General features: G+C 56.9%; 1 protein-coding gene across 1 annotated transcript in view; it reads left to right on the forward strand.

Annotated features, from left to right (window-relative positions):
* Nucleotides 1–26,654, forward strand: part of ITPK1 (inositol-tetrakisphosphate 1-kinase) — a 172,021-nt gene that overhangs the window by 124,038 nt on the left and 21,329 nt on the right. Inside the window, 1 exon segment of the mRNA XM_077780893.1 lies at nt 2,198–2,315. Coding sequence (XP_077637019.1) covers nt 2,198–2,315 — 118 coding nt within the window.

Below are 26,654 nucleotides of genomic sequence, written 5' to 3' on the forward strand. Positions count from 1 at the left end.
CTCTCTCCTGCTTTCACACACTCTCAAATTAAAAAAAAAAGAAGACACTTCTCAGCTTGTCTTCATGGTCCCTGTGGGTATCGGACGTGGGCCTGCCCTCATCCGCTTGGGGGCTTGTTCTGTATAAGCAGGGAGGTGGGCCAGCCACTGAGCTGACTTGCTGACAGTCGCCTCCTGCAGGAGGAGGAGGAAGGTGGCTTCTCTTCTGTGTCTGTATCTATAGGATGGGGGTACAGGGATGAGGGGATGAGAGCGTGGCGACTCCAGAGAGTTCATGGATGTGAGGATGAGAAGAAGGGCTTCTCACAGGCATGTACTGGCCACCCCTTAGGGACAGAGAAAAAATTTTAAACGTTCAAAGAAAAAGACCCAAATGAGCCCATAACCAGATACTTTGGTAGGAAACACAAGGCAGGGGTGTGGGAGGGGGGAGATTTCAGAGGAGAAGGAGATAGAAATCTCTGGCTTTGTGTTGAGAGCTCTTAAAAATGATTACTAGGAACCAAAATAGGTTCACTGAAAAAAAAAAAAGAAAAAGGAGTAATTCCAAATGGAGCTTTCTTTTTTGTTGATAAGGCCGACTTGAAAAGAAGCATTGTGGCTTTGTTTCTTGGCCTTTGCTGACCTCGCAGACGGATCTGGTAGACGGGGCGGGCAGGGGGATGAATTAAGCTGGTGTATTCATTCCCTGGGGTGGCCTTGACAAAGTACCACATACTGGGTGGCTTAGAACAAGGGAGTTTTTTTCCCCCTCGCCCAGTTAAGGAGGCCAGAAGTCTGAAGTCAAGGTGCCTGCGGGGCTGGTTCTTCCTGGAGGCGCCCAGAGTCTGTTCCATGTGTGTCTCCCGCTTTCTGGCGGCGGCCAGTAGTCCCTGGTCAGCCTTGCCTTTGTAGCTGCACGACTTTAGTCACTATCTCTGTTTTCAGATGGCCTTCTCCCTGTGTGTCTCTCTGTCCAAATTTTCCTCGTCTTAAAGACACCAGTCAATGGATCCGAGTCCTTCCTAATCCCGTATGGCCTCGTTTTAGTTTGATTCCATCTGTAAAGACACTATTTCCAAATAAGGTCACACTGACAAGCACCAGGGCTTAGTAGGACTGGAACAGATCTGTGGTGGAGTCCACAGCGCACCTCACAGTAACAACAGCTGGTGAGTGGCCTCCCAACACCCAGCCTTGTCTCTGTGCTCCTCTCTCCTTACTCCAGCACCCCATATTTTCATCCTTAGAAACGCAGTGTTTGGGGGCCACAGGGATGACCTCCTCTACTGTGTCCGATGAGCTGCTCTGGCCCGTATAGTCACAGAGGTGACAAGGGGCAGGGCCAGGATCCTTGTTTTCTTTTCCTAGAAACATTTTGCTCCGTTTCGTGTTGAATTCTGTTATTAGAGTTTCGTGTTCCCCATTAGTGTTATTTCTCCAAGGAGACTGTAACTTCCTCAGAGGCCGACTTGGCCATGGCTCTGCTCGGGTGCTCCCAGTCCCCCCTGGAGCTAGGGGGTACTGAAGAAGCATGCTGAAGGGAGCACTCGAGGCCAGACGGCTGCCTGTGGCGCGTTTGTCAATAAGCCTTCACACAGACCTTCACCTTCTCCTGAGTCCCGGCCTCGCGCTCTCGCTGGCCGGCCTCAGCAGCCTTCTCAGAGCAGGGTGCCGGGCCACTCTCCTTGAGGGCAGTCCGCACATGGAGCAGATCCAGTTTCAGGTGAGGCTTTATCCAGGGGCCAGACGAGCCGCTGAGAGCCTGGGTGCGCTCCTTTTTCCTCAGCTCTGTTTTTCTCACTTTGGGCTTCCTTTCTGAGCTTTGGCTTGGTCAGGCCTGGCCTTCGCATCTCAGGGTGGCCGCGCGTCTCCGCGCTTCCTCTTCTCCCCAGTGTGGAAGAGGATGGTCGTCCCAACATTCCTCGTGAGAGCTCCGAGCCTGCCTTTGATTGGACCGACTCTGATCACGTGTTCTCTCCTGAACCAGTGGCCAGGGTGAAATACAGCTGATTGGTCGAACCAATGTCATGTGATCCCAGTGTGGCTGAGAGCGTGGGGGGCAGCTTCCCCAGACCGTGCGAACCCCCAGACGGAAGTCAGGGCTGGTGGAGGGAGGGACGGATGCGGGAAGGGCACGTGGGATGGCATCTTGCGGAAGCCTCATGTCAGCGTCAGTCCCCCACCTCCAACTGGAAGTCGTGTGTTTTCCTTTCAGGAATACATCGATGCGCACCCTGAGACCATTGTCCTGGACCCCCTTCCTGCCATCAGGACCTTGCTCGACCGCTCCAAGTCCTATGAACTCATCCGGAAGATCGAGGCGTACATGAAAGGTATGGACACGTGTGACTTGGTGCCCGTGGCAGGTGGCAGTCACAGGGTGGCCATGCATGAGGTGGGAGGCGGGGGTTTGATCTTTTTAGGCCTTTTGAGACAGGTAGCAGGTGAATTCCATGGAGGCACACATGCTCGGGAGGGCCCTTTTCTCTCCTGTGCCCAGCAGAGTTAGGAAATAAAAGCCCCAGGGTGCTCGCTGGGAGAGAGAGTGGCTGCAGCCACTTCGAGACGGTTTTGTTTTGTTGTCTTAAACCCACAGAGTGGTGATGGAGCGTCCCGATAACTCGGCCGTTAGAGAGCAGGCACGTGTGTAGAATAGCTGAGCGGCGGCGGGGAAGGGAGTTACGTAACCGGGCAAAGGAGACAAACAGAGAAATTGAAGGGCCTTTAATCAAACACATGGAGCTGTGTAATGTGGCGGCTGCACCTCGTGGGGTACGCTCTGTTCTGGAGGGCGGGCGCCTCCCGCTTAGCTGCGGGAGCTTTTCCTGCCCGCCACATCCTCCTGTCCTTGAGGACTCCTCCTTTCCCCCCTCCGTGGGCTGGGCAGCCCCAGAGAAGCGGGACTGCCTTCCCAAGGTGTTTATGTATGTGAGAAGGGCTTTTTTGGAAAGACTCATGTTAACGGTAACCTAGGTCTCTTTGCCTGGTCCAAGCGTGCCCTGCTGAGGGTTCTTGTTGAAATTCTGAGGAAAAGCGCTTTGCCTCTATCCTGGGGCTGCATGAAGATTCATTGTACACCCCCGCTCCTGCCATCCAGACCATGAGTATGGCCTGTCTGGGCTTCCTTGAACCCAGAACCCTAGTGACTTGGCCTGGCGTTGCTTTGTGTGATGGTGGGACCCATGGGAAGAGTTTGGCTTGCCGGACCAGAGGCAGCCTGTCTCCAAGGTTAAGCCTTCTTCCATTCCCTCTTCTGATGCTCATAAAGGTGGCTTTGGTCATCCACCACCCCCCCCCTCCCATTTTGCAGACAGTAGTGAAGACTGAGAGCCAGCATCATGTCAGGTCTGTCTGACTCAGGTTCCTAGCCCCTAGCCCCTAAACTTAACCTACACGTTCATGGCCAGAGGGCCCTGGATCTAGCAAGCACCTTGTATGGAGCAGTCGTGGACCTAGGCCGCGAGAATTGGTGAGTCCGTACTATTCTAAGGAACGTGCCCTGTGGTGCTGGACCTGGCTGTCCTGGAAGGGGTCTCGAGGCCTGTTTCCCTTTGTGCCTGGCATTTAGCAGGTGGCATAGGGCATGGGCTTCCTGGGTGGCCCCCAAGTGCCAGGCTTTTTCAGCGCGCCAGCGTCCATTTTCCCCTGGGCCTGGAATGGCCAGTGATGTTGGTTTGCCTTCCCTTTGCATTCTTCCCCTGGGTCCAACGAGAACCTCCGATGAGAAGGAAGATCATAGGGACATTCCGGCTAAACTTTGCTTCTGGAAAGGAAATCCTCCTCTCCTCAGGAGTTGTGTGCATTGGACGCCAGCCGTGTGAAGGGACGAGGGATGGGTCCGATCGTGATGAGAAGGTCTGATTAGTGGGAGGAGTCACAGGTCACAGCCACGTCTTGTGGCGAATCCATGAGAAGAGTGATGTGTTCTAATGGGGTCAGGGAGGTCACCACCGAGACGGCTTTTTCAGAGCAGAGCACACAGGCTTTGCGGGGAGACACACTGAGGTCGTATCTGAATCTGGGCTCTTGTTGTCGTGTGGCCTTGACCAAGTCCCTTGACTTGGCTCTGCCTGTTTGCTGTAAGATGTTGGTAGTGAGTGTTTATCCTCAGGGTCTGGGGTTGAGCTCATTGGGATGACATCTGATGAGCACGTAGCATGGCTCCTGGCTCATGGTGTCAGCCGGGAATGGCAGCTGCTGGCACAGCTCCTGTTACCATGGAAGGGGAAGAGCGTCTGGACTGATCTTGGAGTCAGTTTTCATCCCCAGAGAATCCGGGCTGGGGTCAGGAGCGAGCCTGGGTCTGGACTGGGAGTGTGCACAGGAAGCAGGCATGTCCCTGGCGGGCGAGACTGAGGGTGACAGCCTAGGTCTCCCAGGTGGGCCTGTAGTGTGAGCAGAGTGGGCGAGAGCAGCAGCGTGGGGTGCGTGAGCGTGACCTGCACACGGCTGAGTCAGTGTGGGGACCTTGCAATGCCTGTGTCGTCGGGGACTTGGTTGATGAGCAGCCACCGAAGGGGTGTGAGAATGCATTTGAGATCAGTGCAGGTGTGGTCTGGGACGGGTTCTAATGGCCATCACCTATATCCTGTTGTAAGGGTGCCCCGCACCGGGTCACAGGTGTGAGGGGCTGGTGACCAACCCCTGCCCCCCCCCAGTGGGGAGAGAATCAGACCCCACGCTGCCGGGTCCAGGAAACCTCAAACTCAGGGGTCATCAGCTGGGGAGCTGCCTGCAGGGGTGGAGGGTGGGGAAGCCCCCTCCATGGCCGGCAAGAACGTGCTGACCAAACCCTCCAGGCAGGCTTGGTCCTCGGCCAGCAGGAATTGTTCTGTGGGTGGGCCATGACCGCTGCGCCCCGCAGTTTCCTTATCGTGCACACCGAGCCCGGCTGGCCTTCTTCCAGGAGGGTGGGCAGAAGCTGGGATTTCCTGGAGCCTTTTCCTGCCCCCATCCCCCCACGGCTGTTCTTGTGGAAGTGCTGCTGGCGCCCACCTCCCCTCCTCCCGGGCAGGGCTGGGGGGCGCAGGGCTCCTCCTCCCTGCAGATGCCGAGAACCTTCTCCGGGAGGCACATCCCTGGCACTCCTCCGCCCCACTCCTGCTATTCCTGGAGGCAGCCTGTTAAGCGTACTGTAAATGGCGTGATTACCCTGTAAAGCTCCTCAGGCAATTAGAGCAGTCCAAGTGACACTGTTTTTGCTTGGAAGAAAGGTCCGGGTGGAGACCTCCTTGAGGCGTCCTGTCCTTCAGCTGAGGTGGCTGTCCCTGCCTCAGCGTGGGCGGCTGCAGAGACAGACAGGGGAGGCTGCTGAGGGGAGGTGGCCAGGGCCGCCTGCTCAGTGAGGGGGGGCATGGCGTGGGGAGAATAGCGCTGGGGCCCTCGGTGCGAGGGTCGGTGCCCAGCAGGCCCTCCGTCTCCACGCGCAGCGGCAGCTATGCGGACAGGTGAGGCCCGCTGCCGGGAGCGCCCAGCTCCCCGTCGGCCTACCTCGGTGCCGCCTCACTTCCACGCTCCCAGAGCTCCCCCTCCTCTAATTCAGAGCCGGGAGGGGAGGCAGGGTCCTTTCTCTGCCTCAGACCCATCTGTCTAACACTTGTGCATTTGGCTAGTGCTAGAGTTGCTGTAGCAACAGAGACCCGAAGGAACGGTGGCTTAGATGAGATAGGACTCCATTTCTCTTGTCATGGAAAAGCCCAGAGGGAGAACCCAGACTTCTTGCAGCTGGTCATTCTGCGATGCGGGCCTCCTGGTCCACGGTGGTGCTGCTGAAACCCCAGCCGTCACCTCCAGGATCCAGACATGAGGGTGGGGAGGCGCTAAGGAAAAGGAAGCAAGGGGAACGGTCCTCGTTATCTTTAAGGAAGGGCTCTGGAAGCCACAACATGATGCTCTGTCCACGGCCAGGACTGAGTCCCCTGCTGAACTGCAAGGGAGCCTGGAATGTGGTCTCCATTCCGGACAGCCCTGTGCCCAGCTAAACTCTGGGAGCTTTGTCACTGTGGAAGAAGGGGGAGAGTGAGATGTGAGGGACAACTGGTCCGTCTGAGAGTCCGTCCTTCCTTCCGAGAAGTGGGTTGTTACCTGGGAATCCCATGGGTGAATGACTCCTGGAATGACAGTTCCTCCTCCAGGGGCCTCAGCCTGTGACTTTAGCAGCAAGCTCCTTCCACACAGCAACTCAGTGTCACTAGGCTTGCAGAGTGGCCCACCCCAGAGCGCTTGGGCCACAGGTTTCTCTGATAGATGACTGGTTCTGGGCAGGGCCATACCCACAGCCCTTAGCCAGAGGCAACAGATGGCCCTGAACCTGGATCCAATTCAGACCAAGTGCAGGAACCTCCCAGAAATGAAACACTGCCTGCTGCAGGCATGGGGGTGGGGCGGGGGGAGGGGTCAGTAGGTCCTGATTCCCCAGCACTCATCTGCAGGTGTTTTCTGTCCCTGCCACCTGCTTTGCCACCCAGGGCCAAGATTTTGAGATGGAAGCCCCGAGGTCAAGGCCTGGCTCTGCCACCCCGGCCGGGCATTCCGGGCAAGACTCTAGTAGGCTCCGGAACTGGTCAAAGCAAGAGAAAGCTGGGCTGTGATTGGATGGCTCTTCTTGACCCTGGGAGTCGGGGGTGGGGTGGGGTGGGGGCAGTAGCTGATGGAGGGTATCAGACCACAGGACAGAGGGCTCAAGAGACCCTTCAGAGCTGATGACAGCTGTGGGTGAGGGGTGACGTGCTCTGGAGGTGACAGATGGCCATCGGGACGCCAGGCCTCCCTGGGGAGGGAGGTACACACCACAGAGGGAACATTTCTGCCTGTGGTTTTATGGGAAATTAATCAGGGCTCATCCTGGAGGCCGTTGGGAAGCTGGATTGAAAATGGAGTAATCTAGACAGCAAGTGAAGAGAAAGGAACATTTGGTCAGACCCTGGAGGATAATTCCCCGCGGAGCCTCGCTTGGGCAGGGGCGGCCTGGTGGGAGGGGTGTGGTGGGGCTGGGGGCGGCACAGGCCTGTGGTGAGAAAGGAGAGGCAGGGAAGGGGCTTGGGGTCAAGGCTCGGGCCTCAGATCTGCCTGTGCTCCCTGTTGGCACGTGGGTGTTCACTGAGAGGGCACTTCCTGCAGGCCGGGCACTGTTCGAAGCACTGAACACGTATTAGCTCATTTAACCCTCACAGCGACCCTGAGGAAGGTTCGACACTGAAGCGCATGGGCCTGTCAGTTGGGCCACAGAACTACTCAGGGGGCTGAGCTGGGATTTGAACCGAGCCCCATCCACCTGTGCTTAGCTAGTAGCTCCTGAGACCCTGGGACTGTCAGGGGTGCAGGCCTGGATGGACACGGAAGGGGGCTTTGCTGGCATTGCCAGCTGGTGGCACTCTCGGGTGCCCTCTGGTGTCCAGGAGGTGACACGGACCACAGAAGGGCCCTGGGATTCACTCCGCAGAGAATTAGCAGCCCTGCTTGAAACGGAGACCGAGTCCCTGCGCCCGAGAGTTCCTGGGGCGACAGGGGGTCTGTTCCGCGGGAGAGCAGCCACACGTGCTAGTGGAAGAGGCCCGGCTTGGGTCCCGGCAAACCTGGGCTCCGCTGCCCTCGCTGGGCCTGTGTGCTCCCTGGTTCCCTGCGAGTCGTCTGCTCATCTGTCCGGGGAGTTACCTTCGCCTCCGTGGGGGTCGGTGTGCAGTGGGGCGGGCCCCCCATGCAGCGGGCGGGGCCCAGAGTTGGGCGTCCCATGCTGTCAGCCCCCTCTCCTGGGTCCTGTGGGTGCCCAGGTTCTAGGTGGGAGGCACATGGCCGAAGCCGGTAGTGGGTAGCGGGGCCTGGAGTCGAGGACGAGGAGGACAGGAGGGAACGCGCTCCGAGGACTGTCGCTCCCGAGTCAGCCAGTTTCCAGCCTGATTGGGGGCGGGAGGCTGGAGTTTCGGAACAGCCTGGCAAAAAAATACTTCATACCTATTGAGTGGGCATCATGGGAGGCCTTCCGGTGCCTTCCTGCCCATGTCTCCCTCGAGTGTCAGCCAGCCTGACCCACGGCGCTGAGGTCAAGGGGACAGGGCGTCAGGCCAGGCCCGGACAAACCCCCGGAGCAGGTGGCTATGCAGATGGCGCAGCTCTACAAGCCGGGGTGGGGCTGGGGGCTCTGGGTGGGTGCTCGGCTCCTGGTTTCCCTCCCGGACTCGGGGGCCCGTGGGAGAAACGTTGTCCTCATTTTCACGTCGGCTGCTTCCCGTGACCCAGGCAGAGACCCCGTGTTCGGGTGGAGGCGGAGGGCAGAGCAGGACGGTGGGGAGAGCCCCGTCGTGGGCCGGGCCGGGCTAGGCGCCTTCCCAGCATTAGGTGGTGCCCGGGCCTGAACCCGGAGGCACCTTGGCTGCGCCCTGGTGAGCCTCCCTGTCGTCACCTGCCAGCAGGAGGTAGACGCTGAGGACAGTTGGGACGACCACGCCTGGCCCCGGCCGGCGGCTCCTCCGCTCCTTGAGGCGAATCCTCCCAGCACGGCTGCGCTTTCCCCCCATTTCAAGCGAGAAGGTGGAGGCCGAGCAAGGTGAGGGTCCCCAGCTGCCGGGTGTGCACGGCGAGGCCTGTGCCGACTCCGGACCCCAGCCTCCTTCCTACACCAGGTGCATTTTGCGCCTACTCTACGAACCCCGCCCATCTCCGTGCCCTCTGCTCACCCTGCGTGGGGTCCTGGGCTCCAGGGCAGAGGCCGCACCTGCAGCGTGGGCCTGGGGCCCGGGCTCCCCTCTGCTGCGGTCCAGGCACCCGGCCCTGCAGGGACTCTGCGTCTCTCCCNGCCTTGGCTGCGCCCTGGTGAGCCTCCCTGTCGTTCGTCACCTGCCAGCAGGAGGTAGACGCTGAGGACAGTTGGGACGACCACGCCTGGCCCCGGCCGGCGGCTCCTCCGCTCCTTGAGGCGAATCCTCCCAGCACGGCTGCGCTTTCCCCCCATTTCAAGCGAGAAGGTGGAGGCCGAGCAAGGTGAGGGTCCCCAGCTGCCGGGTGTGCACGGCGAGGCCTGTGCCGACTCCGGACCCCAGCCTCCTTCCTACACCAGGTGCATTTTGCGCCTACTCTACGAACCCCGCCCATCTCCGTGCCCTCTGCTCACCCTGCGTGGGGTCCTGGGCTCCAGGGCAGAGGCCGCACCTGCAGCGTGGGCCTGGGGCCCGGGCTCCCCTCTGCTGCGGTCCAGGCACCCGGCCCTGCAGGGACTCTGCGTCTCTCCCTTCTCCACTCCCCTGCCTCCCGCTCATCCTCAGCCCTCAGAGGCCCCCTTCTGAGGGGAGGCCCTGTGTCGCCCCCAGGGATCCGGAGAGTGTCAGCCCTGCTGGCTGGGCTCACAGTGGAGCCCGCAGAGCCCAGCACGGAGGGGGGACACTTCCACAGGCTCCCGTGGGCTCCCTGCTTGTCCCTGCCTGCCCCCCACAGGCCGAGGCCTGCTCATGCTCCTCCTGCCTGAGAGCTGTTTCCTTGGGGCCTCCCCACCCCGGCCTCCCTGCAGCGGGGAGAGGACATGACAGGTGCCTTGGGGAAAGCGCAGACCCCAGCCCGCTCTTCAGCAGCCTCCATCTTGACACACACCTGCGTTCCAGAAGGCTGAGGGCTGTGCCTGGAGGGCAGCCGCCTCTGTTCCCTGGGGACACAGACTCAGCTTCTGCCTCTGAGCTCTCAAGGTCCAGGCCTCCTGGTGCCGGGGCCCAGGGCCTGGCCCTGTCTGGTCAGGGACGTGGAGACGCAGTGACCCCCTCTGGCGGGAGGGTGCAGGTGCCCCCTCGCTCCTTGTTTTCTGCAGTTAGGCCGGAAGCCAGGGCCGCAGAGCTGGTATGTTCTGACCGAATGACACCAGGCCGGCCCCCAGCTCCCCACCTTGCCTTCCCGCTGCCATGGCGGCCCGATAGGGGTGCCACCTCCATGCTGGCGCCGACCCTCTCTCTTTGGCAGGCCTCTGCCAGATTCCTCGCTTCCTCTGCCACGGTCCAGGACGCCGGACTGGAGGCTCCAAGGAGAGGTTCCGGGAGTGCAGCGAGCTCTCATGGTGGCTGCTTTGCGGCCTCCCAAGGAGACTCAGGTCCTCCCTTGGGAAGAACTTTCCTATTGGTGCCCTCAGAGCTTCTCACTGGACCTTCCAAGCCTCTGGGGCTGGAGCGGCAAGGCCGCCCTTGCCCCCCCAGGTGCCCCCCGCCAGCTCCGTCCAGCGCCCTGTGGACGTCCAGCCTCTGGCTGAGGCAACAGGCTCCTTGCCCATCTGCTGACACACAGACCCCGAGGAAGCCCTGCCTCCTCCTGGCCCGCAGACACACCCCTCCACCCCTCCTGACTGACCCCACTAGGCTCTCATGGCTCCTCCAGGCCGGTCCTTTCTTCCTTGAATATGCAGGGCTGCCCCCAGGGCCAGATGCTGTTTGTCTTGGAAACCGTGGCTCCCTTTTCTGGAGGGTGGTGATGACCAACCCCTGCAGAGCTGAGACTCCCAGGAGCCTGACCCTACATCCCACATCACACTCAGTCTCCCGGCGCCCATGTAAGAAATCTCAAAGTCTCTCCCCTGGGACACAGTAACACAGACAGGTGCTCAAAACATACTTGTTGGTCATGTTGATCAGAAAGTATCAGATATTAGTCATTTACATTTTAGTGTGAATTTAAGGTCCACTTAGTGTCTTTCCAGCTAAAAGAGATCTTGAGCTCTCAGTGCCTTCAAAGCTGCTCTTCTCTATATCTTTAAGAGGAGGAAAGGGGCCCAGAGAAGTTGTAGGACTGACCCAGAGCCACTCGGAGCTTTTGCTACGGGCCCCACACCTCTGTAGCAATCTCCTCAGAAGCACCACGAGTCAGACTGCCTGGGTTCAGATGCTGTCTTTACACTAGCTGTGTGCTTTAAGGGAAGTTATTTAACTGTCCCGAGCCTCAGTTTTCCTATCTGTAAAATGGGGATATTGATAGAGCAGCATGTTCCTCATAGGGTAGTTGTACGAATTAAACACAGTTCTGCATTTAAGGCAAAAAGACTCAACAGACAGTAATCCTTCTAGGTGACACTGCATTGTGGTTTCAGCCCACGTGTTGTGACCCTGCCAATCTTGAGTTCCTTCTCTTCTGTTCAGCACTGGATATGTGCTGGTGAGCTAGACCGTGGGCCTCCTGACCCTGTGATTCCAGGCCCCTCTGGGCCCCTCTGCTTCATCCTCCCCAAATGCCCAGCCCTGTGTTTGTCAATGCATCGCCTGGGTTTATTTCCCCCAAACGGGAATTTGCAGGGTGACCCCTCATGTAGCACATGTGGGCTTTTGTCCTGTTTCCATAGGCTTTTTTTTTTTTTATCAGTTATTACAGTTTTATGGTAAAATTCACATTATATGGTTTTCTGGGTTATTTTATTTTATTTTATTTTTAAAAAATTTTTTATGTCTTTATTTTGAGAGAGAGACACAGAGAGACAGAGAGTGAGCGGGGAAGAGTCAGAGAGAGAGAGACACAGAATCCCAAGCAGGGTCCAGGCTTTGAGCTGTTAGCATAGAATCTGACGCGGGCTCGAACCCATAGACTGTGAGATCATGACCTGAGCCGAAGTCGGCCGCTTAACCAACGGAGCCACACAGGCGCCCCTGGGTAATTTTAGATTTACCAAAAAAGTTGCAAAAAATGTACACTAAGTTTCCTTATGCACCTCCCACAGCTGCCTCTTGCATCAGCATTCACGTGACCAAGATACCGGTCTCTAAGCCCAGGAAGCCACAGTTAATTAACCATCTCACCAGATTTCTCACTGCTGCCTTCTTCTGGTGGTTCTTCTCTGGGGTCTCCTCGCATCTGGGACAGGCCCTCGGGCTGTTTGTCTCTCACATCGGGGACACTTTGGGAGAGCCCTGCCTGTTACTTTGTCGAGCCAGCCTCACTTTGGGTTTCTCAGATTGGGTTTTCCAGTGTTACGGATTCGGTTGGCATTCTGCATTTTGGGCAGGAACGCCACACCAGCAGTGCTGTGCCCTCCTCTGCACACCCTGTCTATCGGGAGGCTGTGATGTTGCTGTGTGTTCTATCTGGTTAACTGATCGTTTGGTCGGAGTGCTGTGTGTCTCGTTTCTCTACTGTTCATTTCTATTTTTCTCTGAAATTGGCAGTTATCTTATAAAGAGATGCTTTGCAGATAGCCCATTTCTCATCATATTTTGCCTGCTATTTTAGAGCCATTGATGGTTCTTGATGACAAGCGTTCTTATTGTGGTACTTGCCAGATGGTCATTATATCGAGTTGAAAAAAAGAAGCATGCCCCTCTTCAGACCGGGACTTTTGCAGACATCCACAGGAGGGCACTTCATGGGACCTTAGCGTATTCTCATTTGTAAGCGAAGAGAAAGGCAAAGATGAGAATTAAGGAAAAAGAAAGGGGATTGTGTTGCAGAAGGTTCCTTGCTGCAGGACTTCTCAGAGCCTTTAATGTGCCAGTGTGACTCTTAAGTCTTCTGGAGGGTGGTGTGATAAGTTTCACCACTGATGGTGCGATACAGTGGTAGCTTATATCCCACAAATAGGGAGAAAGTGCTAATTAAATTGTGATACAGCATCAACAATGAGGCACATCTCAACCTCAGAGATGGAAAATGAAAAAAACACATGTCTCAGCCGTGCCTGGGTGGCTTGGTTGGTTAAGTGTCCAACTCTTGATTTCAGCTCAAGTCATGATCTCACGGTTCGTGGTTCAAGCCCTGCGTTGGGCTCCACACTGACGGTGTGGGGTCTGTCTGTCTCTCTCTCTCCCTCTCTGCCCCTCCCCTGCTTGCTCTCCCTCTCCCTCAAAGTGGGTAAACACTTTTTAAAAATTAGGAAAAAGGAAAAACACATGTCTTCGAATCAATGGAGTACGGCAGCCTTTGGCCTTTTCCACCTCACCGGCCATAGGGCCTCCCCCTCCCCTTCATGCAGCTTCTGGTGAGAGGCTTGCTGCACCCAGCACTCTTGAACTCCCAGACTGGATCTTCTCTCCTCCAAGTCTGCACAAACCTGACCTTGACTTCCCTCTATATCAACAGGCAGGGCCCTGATTGTCAGTGACTCACTTCCCAGAGGCAGCTGCTTTTTACTGTGGAATCCATTCTTCTAGACCCTTCTCATACACGTACAAATATATGTGTGTCCTTTAAAAGAAAAGAATAGAAGCAGGGTCATATTTCATGTGTTCTCATAAAACTTGTTTTCCCCCCACTTAGTGTGTATCTTGGCTTCTTTCCACGGCCCATAGAAGACGAGGGAGATGGGTCTGCTTGCCTCTCTTTTGGTGGCAATGTAATATTTCAGCACATGATTGATAGAATCATAATTTACTCGATTATATGGAGCTCGTAAGGACATTCCAGTTTAATATTGTTTTTATTAACTGGGCTGTAGTAAACATAGATCTTTGCATATTTCTCTAAAATTAATTCCTAGAAGTGGAATTTCTCAGGGAGAGATTCTTATAAAGATTCCTCATGTTGGCAGGTACTGCTGGATTGTTCTTCAGAAAGTCTGAGTAAATGTCACTCTCCCGTGCCCGTCTGCCAGGGAAATGATGCCTATCTTAATTAGCATTTCTTCTGTCATTGGCAAGATAGAGCATCTCTCTTTTTTTTAATTTTTTAATGTTTATTTATTTTTGAGAGAGAGAGAGAGCATGAGTGAGGGAGGGGCAGAGAGAGAGGGAGACACAGCATCTGAAGCAGGCTCCAGGCTCTGAGCTGTCAGCACAGAGCCCGATACGAGGCTCAAACCCACAAACCGTGAGATTATGACCTGAGCCAAAATTGGCTGCTCAACCGACTGAGCCACCCAGGCGCCCCAATAGAGCATCTCTTTATGCGCTTATTGGCCCTTTGCATTTCTGCTGTGCGTGAATCTCTTCATGTGCCCACTTCTCTGTCAGGTTGTTGGTCGTCTTCATCTAGATTGGTGAGAGTCCTTTGTGGATTAAGGAAGTTGTCTCATTGCTTAAAATACGGACTGTTTCATCGATAGAAGCTTCATTTTTGTACTGGGGCCAAGCGCACATTTTCTGTTCTGCTTTTAGAATATGTGCTACCAGAGAGAGCACTTTAAACATTATTTTTGAAACATCTTAAAAGGAAAAAAAAAGCCGCTATATTTTGGGAGCCGGAGCTGAGTGGGGGCTGCGAGGGTCTGCCTTAGTCCAGAAAGGGCCACAGATCACTGGAACCTGCTGCCACGGAGCTAATCCACATCGCACCATTTCCATCAGCTGGAGCAGGGCTCCGGATGGCCATGTCCCTGCCCTGGCCCTGGCTGGCTCCTCTGTGCCTGGCTTTATGGAAGGTCCCAGGGCAAACAGCGCTGTGGGCCCTGGATGTGAAACAGGCCATTGGCTAAGTCAGAGGGGAAGCTGCGCATCCCCTGACCAGGGCAGAATCAGACCAGGAAGTGTCCGATCTGTGGCATCTCTGTCCCTCCGTCCCTGCCCATGAGCAACCCCCCTCCCTCAATTGCAGGCTGATTCCGCATCTTCCAGTATCTGACCCCTCCACCCCCGTCCCAACAGCTCACCTGTAGCCAGGGAGCCTGAGGCTCAAGCTGCCGGCAGGGAAGTAGCAGCTGCAAGAAGGCCTTTGGGACCCTAAGGGGAGGTGTGTGTGCAGCCACTAGTGAAGAGTGCTCTCCACCCCCCGTCTCCAAATGACAGTCAAGTCAGGGTCCCACGTCAGCGGGACCTTTGGAGAGGACTCTGGCAGGGAGTTTTTACTCTGCTGCCTCAGAGGCCTCCGGCCAAGGCTGAGGACACGGTCGGACCTGTGCGCACTTCGTGTCTCTTGCGTCCTCCCTGCCCATGGCTGACGTCACTGTTTTCCTCATCCTGATGGGGACCAACACCCTCTTCCGAGGGTGAGGGTGCCGCTCACAGCTGTGCACTCTGCCCAGGGGAGCCTGGTGGCCCTCGGGGAGACGGCGTGCCTGTTGGCTGCTGGTCCGCTTGGAGAGTGCCTGTTCTGTCTTGCTGGACAGATGGACGAGGAGGCTCCGTCTCCTTTAATGCTCGGTGTCAAGAGCGCTGTCTCTGGGCAGGAAAACGCCACCACGACGCTCTTCTACGTCTACTCTCTTTTTTTCCTTCTCCCCCGGGGCCTTGTCGGGCCGCGCGGAGCAGTGCTGGGCTCACTGAGGTGATCTGGGACTTGTTAAGATGGTGAACCTTCGGATAACCGTACCAGGAATCGGGGCGGAGGGGATGGTGGAATCTGCCGCGTAGTACCTACTGTGTGCCAGTTTTTGTTTGCGGTGTTCCGTATGTGAGTTCATTCGATCCTGGCAGCAGGCCTGCGGACAGGACCGAGGACTGTACTCACCCCCACTTTACAGACCAGAAGCGAAGGCATGGAGGGGTGAAGGACCTTTCTCAAGGTGGCACACACCCAGCCAGCCTGGAGTATCTGGTCACACACTGTTGGAGAAGCTTGACGCCCCTTGTGTCCTGGTGACACGGCGTGAGAACCTTCTCTGACTCCCTCCAGGCCCAGAGACCTTTAGTGGGGCTGGGGAGAGGAGGGTAGCGGGTAGCACTCACAGGCTGCTGTGGCCCCGAGGACAGAATGTACCCTCCCGGGGCCTCGGCGTCCTTCCCTGCACGAGGGAAGTGACAGTCGTAATCCGCCCGGAGCGTCACCAGCAGGCCCAGGGGTGCTGCACGGGGCCGCGCATGCCCAGCCCAGCTCTCAGCAAGAGCCCCGCTGCAGGGCGTCAGGGCGAATCCAGTGCAGGCCCGCAGCATTCTCGGCTCGAGGACAGGCCCTGTGGGTACTCAGGTGGGGACACTGGGTCCCAGGGGTGGGAGGCACATGCTGGGGCTTGAGCCCAGAGCTGGGAGCTTGTGTGAGAGACGGAGCCAAGCCTGTTCTGTCCAGAGCATCGGGGTGGGGTGGGGTGTGGTGTGGTGGGAGGTATTGGCAAGCCTTCCGCCCGGCCTCCCTCACCCCTGCCTCCCCCTCTGCTCTGCATGAGCAGTAAGGAGACAGCACGAGGCCCTCAGGAAGTGCCGCTTCTCCCCTCGTTTTCCCCACCGCCCCCCTCAGGGGCGTCCTGGGGAGGAACGCCGGCCAGGCCTGACCCCGTGCCCCTTGGCCTCCCGGCCCCTGCCTGGTCTGCGTGGCCCGGGACCTGGGCAGAAGGAGCCCTGGCTGGCCTTCCCTCACACCCACTGTCCTCACGGGCTCTTTGAGGGGACAGGCCCTTTGCCTCAGCTGCTCTGGGTAAACTGGACAGATGAGTGGCCCCCGGTCCTGCCGGCCTTTCAGGAACGCGGTTTCCTGGGGGCCCCTTGATGGCCCCGTGGCTCCACGTGAGGTCCTTAGTGCCTGAGCAGCGTGAGCAGGCCCCTGTCTCCTCTCTTACCCACAGGAGGAGCCGGAAGAGGTGCCCCTGTCCTATGCCCAGTAGTCCCTGAGACAGTCCTAGCCGCCGAGGAGCCTTCAGCTCTGTGGTGGGTGCGGCCTGGACCCTGGGGTATTGGCTGGACCTCAGTGAGTGAGGGGAGCACACCCAGCTGTGTCTCGTAAGAGCCGTGAGGCCGTGTCTCCTGCTGCGCATCGCACACCTCACAGTGCTCCTCGGTGCGGTAGCCGCTGGTGGTGTCCCCATCTTGCAGATGTGGAAACTGAGGCACAGGGAAGCAGCCTGGGGTGAGCCAGGGGACCTAGGATTGGAACCCAGGCACTTGGCCCACTACTGCGTATACCCGTAGCCTACGAGGGGCCGGCTGGCAGGATGGGGAACCGCTTCTCCTGGGACTGACCCAGGCCCCGGCAGTTTTCCAGGTGAGTCAGGCTCCCCAGGCCCCACGTCCCCAGGGCATGCCGGCTTCGAGGGCTGCAATGCTCTGAAACCAAACAAAACCTCTTATTTCAGTTCCATCTCCGCTGAGGCTGTGAAAGGTCTGGGGATCTACACGGTGAGGTCACTGCCATCCCATTGTTTCCACCCTTTTGAAGCTCAGCACAACACCCCCCCCGCCCCAAATCCAAGGGGCCCTCAGCGTGCAGGGAGAAGTGAGTCACCTGCCGTAGACGGAATGCAGAAAGAACTGGGGAAGTGGGTGTTCAGGGACAAAGGAGACGGAGCAAGGGACCATCCGTGGGCATACCTGGCGGGAATCCGCAACAAGGAAGAACAGGTTGAGACTCAGCTGATGCAGGGGCGGCGGGCGGTTGGAGACCAGGGCGGTGAGGATGCCCTAGGAAAGGACGGGCCCAGCACAGTGGGGTGGGGAGGATGGAGCGCTGCCCGGGGCAGGGCACGCCGTTGCTCAGACGGTGCTGGAGCCCTCCCCGGCCAGGCCAGGCGGACGGGACGTTATGCTCTGGACAGCGGCAGCAGGGAGTCGCGCCGAGGACGGGGCTGCCCTCTGCAGGCTCGGCTCCATCTCGGAGACTGGTTCCCGCACCGTTTCCTTTAATCCCCGGGCCTGTCTTCTGGGCCCTTCCTGGCCTCCCAGCCCGGGCCTGTAGTGGCTTTCCCACCCCGACATGCCTGTGACTCAGCTGTTCCGAGTTACAGGGGGGCTGCCGTCCCCTGAGCCGAAGGGCCCTTCGGGTTGTCTTCACAGCTGCTGTCGGGCTGAAACTTGGTTTACCCAGAATGCTCAGAGCATCTTTCCCTGCCTAGAATTCAAGGTCATGCGGCTCCGGGCTCCAAACAGCTTCCCGGCAGAGGGAAGGTGACTTTGGACAGTCTAGCACTAAATGAGTCACAGACACTGGCATCTTCAGGTTGACAGGCCAGGCTCTCAGGGCTTTACTCCTTCTGGCCGTACGCCAGTCATCAGGGCTGTCCCAGACCAGCAGCGCCCCATGGTGGCCGCTTGGGAAGTTGCAGGCCACCCCCTTTCCCTGTGCTGGCTCCCAGCTTCCCTGCTCTGTTGTTTCCAGTGCTCGCAGCTCACTTTTATTCTGTCTCCTGGTTCATCACACACATGGGTACTTGCCAGAGAGATGTTTCTTGCTGCCGCCTCAGAGCAGTGCTGGAGTGGTGGGGGGGAGGGGGTGGGGTGCTGGATCCTGACCCTAAGGAATGTACTGCCAGGTTCCTGAGGCAAAGCCCAAACTCGTGGAAACTTAACAGGGTCTGAGACATGAGCAGCCAGACAAGGTAGCGGGACAGGAGACAGGTGGAGCTGGAACATGCAAAGCTGCCGGTGGAAGGTTCTGGGTGAGACCCCTTGTGCTTGAGGGCACAGGGGAACTGGACAAGTGGGTCATTGCCAAGTGGTGGGAGGAGGGGCATCCCAGAGGTGTGTGTGGGGAACAGTGAGAGCCGGAGCCAGGGCTTAGCAGGGAAGGATCCTGGGTTCTGCCTTCCAGGAAGAGCTGGGAAGTGGCCCCAGCAAAGCTCCGGACTGGGCAGCCCAGCAGCAGAACCTTACGGTTCTGGTGTCTGGAAGTCCAGGATTGAGGTGTCCTCAGGCCTGGCTCCTTCTGGGGCCTGGCTCCTTGGCTTGTAGGTGGCCGCCGTCTCCCTGTGACCTCACGTGGTCATCCCCCTGTGCTGCTGTGTCCTAATCTCGTCTCATAAGGACACCAGTCAGATTGGATCAGGGCCCGCCCAGGTGACCTTGTTTTAAGGCCATCTCCTCTTTAATTTTTTTTTAAATGTTTCTTTAAAATTTATTTCTGAGAGAGAGAGATAGCATGAACAGGGGAGGGTCAGAGAGAGAGGGAGACACAGAATCCGAAGCAGGTTCCAGGCGCTGAGCTGTCAGCATAGAGCCCAACGTGGGGCTCGAACCCATGAACCGTGAGATCATGACCTGAGCTGAAGTCAGACGCTCAACCGACTGAGCCACCCAGGCACCCCGTCATCGCTTCTTTAAAGGCCGTGTCTCCAAATACCGTCGCAGTCGGAGGAACTAGGGGTTGGGACTTAGGCATATGGATTGTGGGGGAGCACAGTCCAGCCTGTAACAAGAAGCTAAGTAGGAGCCTGGAAGGGCTTTGTACTTCCTCTGGAGTCGGCCACGGACAAGTCTCGAGCTGGGAGCAGCCCCAGTATACGGAGGGAGCTTTAGAAAGATGACCAGGACCTGATAGCAATGTTTGGCTGGGTAGACGGTGACTAAGGTGGGCAAGACGCTGGAAGTCCTGTCATTTGTGGGTAGAGCGGAGGCTGTGGGGAGGAGATGGTAATGGGGTGAGGCTACCTGCAAGTGGGTGTCCAGGATGCACAGACTCCAGGATCATGGAGTCAGGCAGCTGGGAGCCCCAGTGCTTGTCCACAGCACCTGTCTGCTCAGTGCCCCCGGAGGACTGGCTGAGGCCACTGTAGCTGCCCCAACGCTGGGGTGGCGCCTCCCCTCCCAGAGGGAAGGGGCTTGCAGAGGCGCCCTGGGGAGGGTGGCGTGTTTAGAAACAGAGGGGGCTAACTCTGATTCTCACATGTTTCCAGACACCCGTCGTGGATGTGGCCTCACCAAGTGTCTGTCATAGCTTGGAGGTGGGCATCGTTACTTTCCCATTTTACAGATGAGGGAAAGGATCAGAGAGGCCCACTGGCCTGGCCTGGGTGGCATAGGTTGCAGGGACCGGGCTGGCTCCCAGCTGCAGAATTGGCGCTCATCATCGCTGTCATGTTTTGCTTCCTGGGCCGCCATGTGTGGTAACGGCCTCCTCCAGGCAGTCTTCCACGACTGCCCTGGCCCTGAGCGTCATGGTGGACATGTCTGGGGTATGTATTTGGCATACGACCTGCCTGCCCTCCCCCAACACACCTCACTTCTGCTACTCGCGCTTGGTAATCTTGAGTTTAGTTCTATCAGTCACAGTTTATGTCTTGTTCAATGAACAGGTTTGATGTGACCGCGGCAAGGTATGGATATACTGTATTTATGAACCACTTCGTGGGGGGTGGGGGTCAGCCCTGTGAAGTAGGTCCAGGGGCCCCCAGTCCTACCCTCTGCCCCCAGTGCAGAGGCTGACACATCGTTCACCACCAAGATGAGATGAGCCAGCAGAAGGGCCCTTTTCCTAGATGCCCAGGAAGGGGGTGCTCAGAAGGGGGCCTGACCAGGCTAGGCGGACAGGCAGGGGTTCATCAGGCTGAGAAGGGGCTAGAAGAAAGGGCATGGTGGGCCGAGGGACCAGCACATGCGAGGCTGCGGGCCCGTGACAGCGGGGCACTGTTTTTCCCTCAGCTCCAAGCAGGTGGAGTGAGGCCCCGGCCCTTCTGCCTCTGCGCCCGTTCCTGTGCCTGCTCTGTCACTGCTGCATCAGACGTGTCCTGCCCTGGGACGTGGGCCCCCGGGCGTGGGGCGTGGCTCAGGGAGGCAGGCTGGCCCGGCGCTGGGGCGCATCATCTGGGGCCGGTGAGCAGGGCCCCTGGACGAGATGCCGCTGGCCCCGTGGGAACTCGGTTTTGATAGGGGCTGCTCCTCTCGGGCCCGGAGAGGTAGGAGCCCAGGCCAGTGACTGCTTCGTTCCCCCACCACTCGTTCGTTGGGGGTTGGGCCATGAACGCGACGGAGGAAGCCCCTGCCCTCCTGGGGCCAACATTCTGCCTGAAAGGTGGACCCGAGTCGGTGCAGCAGCTAAGGCGAGAGGGTTTGTCCAGATGGAAACTTCTTCCCGCCTTCTCCAGGGCCCGCTGGCAATGGCCTCCTCCCATGGAGCCCTCCCCATCTCTCCAGGACGCAGTTACAGGCCTGCCCTGCTGAACCACGTGCTTCCCCATGCCCGGCCTGCGGGCACTGCCTCTCGGCCGCCCAGCTCTCCCGGGGTTTGGGGAGCCCTGGCCCTCTGGCTGGAACCCTGAGTCACACGCTTTCTCCTGGCCTTGCCTCCAGCATGCACAGGGTGGGGGCGCTCCTGTCGTCTCTGCTCCTGTCCCGTCTGGAGCAGGGGGGGGGGCCAGGGCCCGTGGCACCGCCCGGCTCACGGCGGCACATGGGCCCAGAGCTGCGTGAGGAGGGTTGAGCGGATGGCAGTCCAGGGCCCGCGGGGCGCCCGAGAGCGCTGGCCCCTCTGGCCTCGTGCAGGCTCCACAGCACTTCCCCCTTGTCCTCGGCTCTCACTGCGGGGCCGGCATGTAGACCGGGCCGCTCCTTATCCCTCCCGCTCTGCCGGCCCGGGGCCCTGGGCCCAGGGGAGCTGCTGGAGTGGCACACCGGTCCGGGCCCCAGTTCAGAGCTTCTGCTGGCAGGGGCTCCCCTCGCCAGCCTTGCCTTCTCCGTGCCTCGCTCGCTGTTCCGGGTGGCCCGCCGGCCCCAGAGTGACCGTATGCGCATCAGTGGCCTTGTCCGCCACGTCTCCCGCTGTCCTTCCTAAAGGCACTGCCCAGATTTCTGAAAGGAGGGCTACCCAGGGCACGGTCAAGACCATTCACTGCGGGTGCCACAGCCAAGGCCGGCAGTCCCCTCGGGACACGGGGTGGCACTGTGCAGCGCTTCCCGCGAGGGGTCCGTTCCCGTGGGCCCCAACAGTCACTTCTGGGAATTTGGCCTGTGGAGGCGGCTCACCGCAGGCACACAGCCTCACACGTGAGACACGCTCTTCGGAGCCGTCCCTGGTGGAGAAAGTTGGCACAACCGTAAATGACTTCAGGGGAGACGTCACCAGTCAGGTAAACAGGATACGCGAAGTCACGGGAAGACAGTGACGGTGACAACGGCGTTGGGTAAAATCCGGATTGAGGAGGTGGGTCCAATCACAGTCATAGCAACGTACGTAAAGTGGATGCTGGTGCAGAGATGTCCTTCAGAGAGGGAAAGGCCAGGCTGAGCAGGGACGGATGTGACTGCCTTCTTGTTTTCAAGTGGAACAAGCGTGGAGGCAGAGGGGATGTGACGACATGATGGCGCAGGGCCGGTGCGGCAGGCCAGGTACAGAACGTGGGTCAGGTGGTGCCCTGACATGCCGACCACGTGTGGCCCAGACGCCCAAGGAGCCAGCCTTGTGCCTTAGGCAACAGTGATCCCTTCACTCAACAGATCAGATCATTCACTCAACAAGTGTTTGTTGAGCACCTGCTATGTGTCAGACAGCGTTCTAGGCACTGGGCTGTGGCTGTGAACAAAACCCAGAAGCTCCCGCCTGCCCTCATAGAACTAACCTTCTAGAGAGGGAGACGAGGTGGCACCTTTTTGTGATGTCGTCCTGCTGCTCAGGGCCACATAGCAGGCTCCTGGCTGCCTGGGTCCCCTCCCTGGTCCATCTTCCGCCTCTTCTCCCTCTGCCCAGCCCTGACTCCTCGGCGTTGTTCACTCCGGGGGCCTGCCCACCACAGAAGCTTCAGGGGATTCCAGCCCTACATGTCCTCCGGGGGCTGTCCCCTGCCCCTGGGTCTTCTCTGCATCAGATGTTGCCTGGGGGAAGAAAGTCAACCTGTCCAAGAGAAGGGAGCCAAGGTGGGGTCCCATTGCGGCTGTGCCAGGCCCACCGCCGCCACCAGTGCCTGCCAAGACGTCCATCACAGCCACGGGAGGGCGCACGAGAAAGCAAGTGAGGTCGGGGCCCAGCACCTGACACGCCCCAGGAGGCTGGATGTGGACCAGCGGCCACAATGCAGCATCCGTCGCCCCCCACCCCCACCCCCCGTGGGTGTCCCCAGCCAGCCTTGCTGCTGCGGGGTACCTGTTATGTACCAGGTCCCCTGACAACCCTTCACGGAGATTTTACAGACAAGGAGAGTAAGGCCCAGCAGAGTTTAGTCACTTGCCAAAGGTTCCGGCCGATGAGTAATTTACCCCAGCTTCACAGGCGGGCTTTGGAGTGCCATCTCTCTGTCCCCCGCCCTAGCTGTCTTCTTGTTTCCACCTGTTGGTCACAGGTCTTTTATCTTCTTGGTAGTTCCGTAGCAGCTGCCTGTAGTCAGACAAGAGCGTGGCCACCTGGCAGAGTGGGCCCGAGTGTGACTCGAGGCGCCTGGGCTCGCACCCTCAGCCTGCTGGCAACTTGCATGCGGCCTTGAACTGTTCTCTTTCCTCTTTGGGCTTGTGGATGTGTGGTGGGGACTCGCTCAGCTCCGAGGGCCCCCAGCTTCACATTCTGCAATGAGGGTGGCAGAAGAGGGAAGACGGGGGTGTTTCAGTTTCCCAGGGGCTAACGTTTCGGCTCTTGACAGAGCACAACCCACCATGCAACTAAAAAAAGCCTCTTTCCAGCTCCCATCCAGAAATAAAGATGATAGATAAATAAGCAACAGTAGCCTTTTTCTGGGAACCAGAAATAGCTTCCCGGGCTCGCAGCGCTGACTTCTAGAAAGTCTTCAGTCTCTCTTTGGGGAGAAGAGCTGCTGGCGATGTTGCGAGTTTCCCACGGGAGAGCTGGTGGAACCCGCTGCGTCGCCATCCCCCTGGGAGGCGGGACCCAGGGGCCTGCTGCCGCAGGGGCGCAGGCTCTGACCTGGTTCCGTCCCCAGCCCTGCCCGCAGCCAGGTGACCCGTCTGGCGTAGAGCTAGCCAGGTGGCTGCCTCCTCATCCCAGAGCCTGGGGCCCGCATGTGTGGTCAGCGGTACCTCCTTAAGCAGAGCCTTTCCCTGGCCTCTGCCCCTGCTGCGAGCACACTGACCCCACACGCGTCGCCTTCGCCACCTGCATCTTGTCACCTTCCCTGGTCTCTGTTCAGCAAGACACTCCCTGACCTCACCCCTGCTCTGCCGGCACCCCTCTGTGGCACCCCACCAGCGCCGTCCAGCTGTGCACCTCACCTACCAGTCTGGTTTACCATCTGGGAGCATAAGCGCCATGCGGGTGGGCATGTCTGCTTGTTAAGCGCTGGACCTCTGGCTCCTAGGATTTGGCGGAGCCCTGACACAACATAGATCTTGTCGCTGGTGATGACTGGTTGTTGAACCCCAAGTAGGAATAGTAATTGTTTCTAATTTAATGCGATTTCACGGACACGCAGGATGCTCCTGGGTCAAGCAGTAAAGACATTGTTATCTCCTGTACTTGAGTCCAGAGAGGGCCAGGCCTGGGGCGTGGAGCAGCCATGGCCAAGTGTGGGATGGTGGTCCCTCCCAGCTTCTGCCCTGCAGGCTCAAGACTGCCTTCACCCGGTGCTGGCCTCTTGCTGGTGGCTGAGCCCTGCCTGTGGGTCCTTCTTGGTGGTGTACTTGGCCAGTCCCTGTCCCAGACCTAGTTCTGGAACGAGAGTGGGGTGGGCAACCAGTGGTGCGTGCCTGCCACTCAGGGTGTGGTCAGCAGGCTCCAAGTTAGGAGAAGAGGGAAAGACCGTGACAGTGCGCATGTGCCCCTCTTTCCTGATGCCGCCTCTCATGGGCCCTGCTTCACACCCGAGCCTGAGATTTCATAAAAGTGGGGCTGTCCGGCCTAATGCTGGATGCGGCCCATTCACCGGAAATGTCTCACCTCCGTTTTTCCTCTGGACCCCAAACATCTCTGGGGGAAGCACTCGCCTTGTCCTTGTCTGACTTCACCCTGGACCCGACGATGGGGTCATTGAGCCACCCAGGCGCCCCTAAAATCCACCTTTTTAAAAGTACACATGCAGTTCAATAGTTTTGAATGTCTTCCCTAAATTGTGCACCATCACCCTTATCTAAGTCCAGACCATTTTCCTCACCCCGGAAAGAAATGTACCCATTTGTAGTCAGTCCCCATGTGCCTCCTCCCCCCCCCTCCCCCCATCCCCCGGCAACCACCCTAGACAGATTTGCCTGTTCTGGACATTTCATATGAATGAAGTCACATAATATGGGGCTTTTGTGACTGGCCTCCTTCGCTCAGTGTACAGTTTTCAAGGTCATGTTAGCCTGTGTCAGCATTTCGTTCCTTTTTCTGGCTGAATGATACCCCATGGAATGCACCTGACATCTTGTTTACCCACCCCTCAGTCGATGGACGTTTTGGTTGTTGCCACTTTCTGGCAGTGCTGCTGTGAACATTCCTGGGCAGGTTTTTGTGCGGATGTAGGTTTCCATTCCCTTGGTTGCACATCTGGGAGTGGAGTCGCCCTGTCACTCTGTGTTTAACTGTTTGAGGGACTGCCAGACTGTTTCCCAAAGCAGCTGTCCCATTGTGCATTCCCACCGGCAGCGTCAGCTCTTGTTACTTCCTATCTTTTTGATTATAGCCATCCTGGTAGATGTGAGATGGGCTCTGCTTGTGGTTTTGATGTGTATTTCCCTGATGGCTAATGATGTTGCACATCTTTTCACATGCACATTGACCATATGCATGTCTTTCTTTGAGAACTTTCTATTCAAATCCTTTGCCCATTTTAAATTTGGGTTGTCTTTTTATTGTCTGTTAATAGCTCTTTATATGTTGTGGATATTAGACCATTATCAGATGTATGAGTTGCACATATTTTTCCCCATTCTGTGGGTTGTCTTTTTCACTTTCTTGATAATGTCCTTCGAAGCACAAGTTTTTAATGTCAGTGATGTCAGATTTGTCTGTTTTTTACTTTTGTTGCTTGTGCATTTAGTGTCTAAGAAACCATGACCCGATCCAAGGTCATGAAGATTTACACTCATGGTTTCTTCTAACAGTTTTATTGTTTTAGATCTTAAATTTAGATCATGATACATTTTGAATCAATTCTTGTGTATGGTGTGAGGTAGGGTTCCAGCTTCATTCTTTCACACATGGATATTCAGTTTTCGTACCACCATTGGTTGAAAAGACTGTTGTTCTTCCTATTGTATTGGCCCCCTGGTGGAAAGTCAGTTGACTCTAGGTGTGTTTCTGGCCTCTCAATTCTGTTCCATTGGTATGTGTGTCTGATCTCGTACCACTCCCACACTGCCCGATTACTGTCGTTTTATAGTAAGTTTTTAAATTAGGAAGTGTGAGTCTTCCAACTTTATTCTTTTTCAGGATTTCAATATTGGCTATTCTGGGTTCCTTGCATTTTTACATGAACTTAAAGATTAACTTATCCTTCCTGCTAAAAGAAAGCTGGGATTTTAATGGAGATTGTGCTGAATCTGTAGATCAGTGTGAGAGTATTGTCAGCTTAATATATTAAATCCCTTATCCATGAACATGGGATGTCTTTCCATCTGTTGAGATCTTCTTGAATGTCTTTCAACAATATTTTGTCTTTTCCAGCATTTAAGCCTTTGATAAATTTGTTAAGTGTTTTTTTTTATGTTACTGTAAGTAGAATTATTTTCTTAATTTCACATTCAGATTGTTCATTGCTGGTATGTCGAAATATAATTTTTGTGTGTATGTGTTGATCTTTTATGCTGTAATCTTGCTGAACTTTTATCTTTATAGTTTTTGGGGTTTTGTGTATGTGGATTCCTTGGGATTTCCTATATACAAGTTCATATCACCTACATGTAGAGGTAGTTTTACTTCTTTCTAGTCCGGATGCTTTTTATTTCATCTTCTCTCCTAATTGCCCTGGCTAGAACCTCCAGTATGGTATTGAATCAAAGTGGCAAGAACAGACATTCTTGTCTTATTCCTGATCTTAGGGGGAAAGCGTTCAGTCTTTCATCCCAAAGTAGGATGATCCTGTGGTTTTTATAAATGCTCTTTAATCAATGAAGAAATTCCCTTCTATTCTGAGTTTGCTGAGTGTTTTTATTCTGAAGGTGATTGGATTTTGTCAAGTGCTTTCTCTGAGTCTGTTGAGATGATCGTCTCAATAAAAGCTTTGTCCTTTATCCTGCTAATATGGAATGGGCACTTTTTCCACTAGGGAGCCAACTGCCCAAGGATGAGACCCC

The sequence above is a fragment of the Crocuta crocuta genome, unplaced genomic scaffold (assembly GCF_008692635.1).
Source record: "Crocuta crocuta isolate KB4526 unplaced genomic scaffold, BGI_CrCroc_1.0 scaffold299, whole genome shotgun sequence".
Taxonomy (NCBI): Eukaryota; Metazoa; Chordata; class Mammalia; order Carnivora; family Hyaenidae; genus Crocuta; species Crocuta crocuta.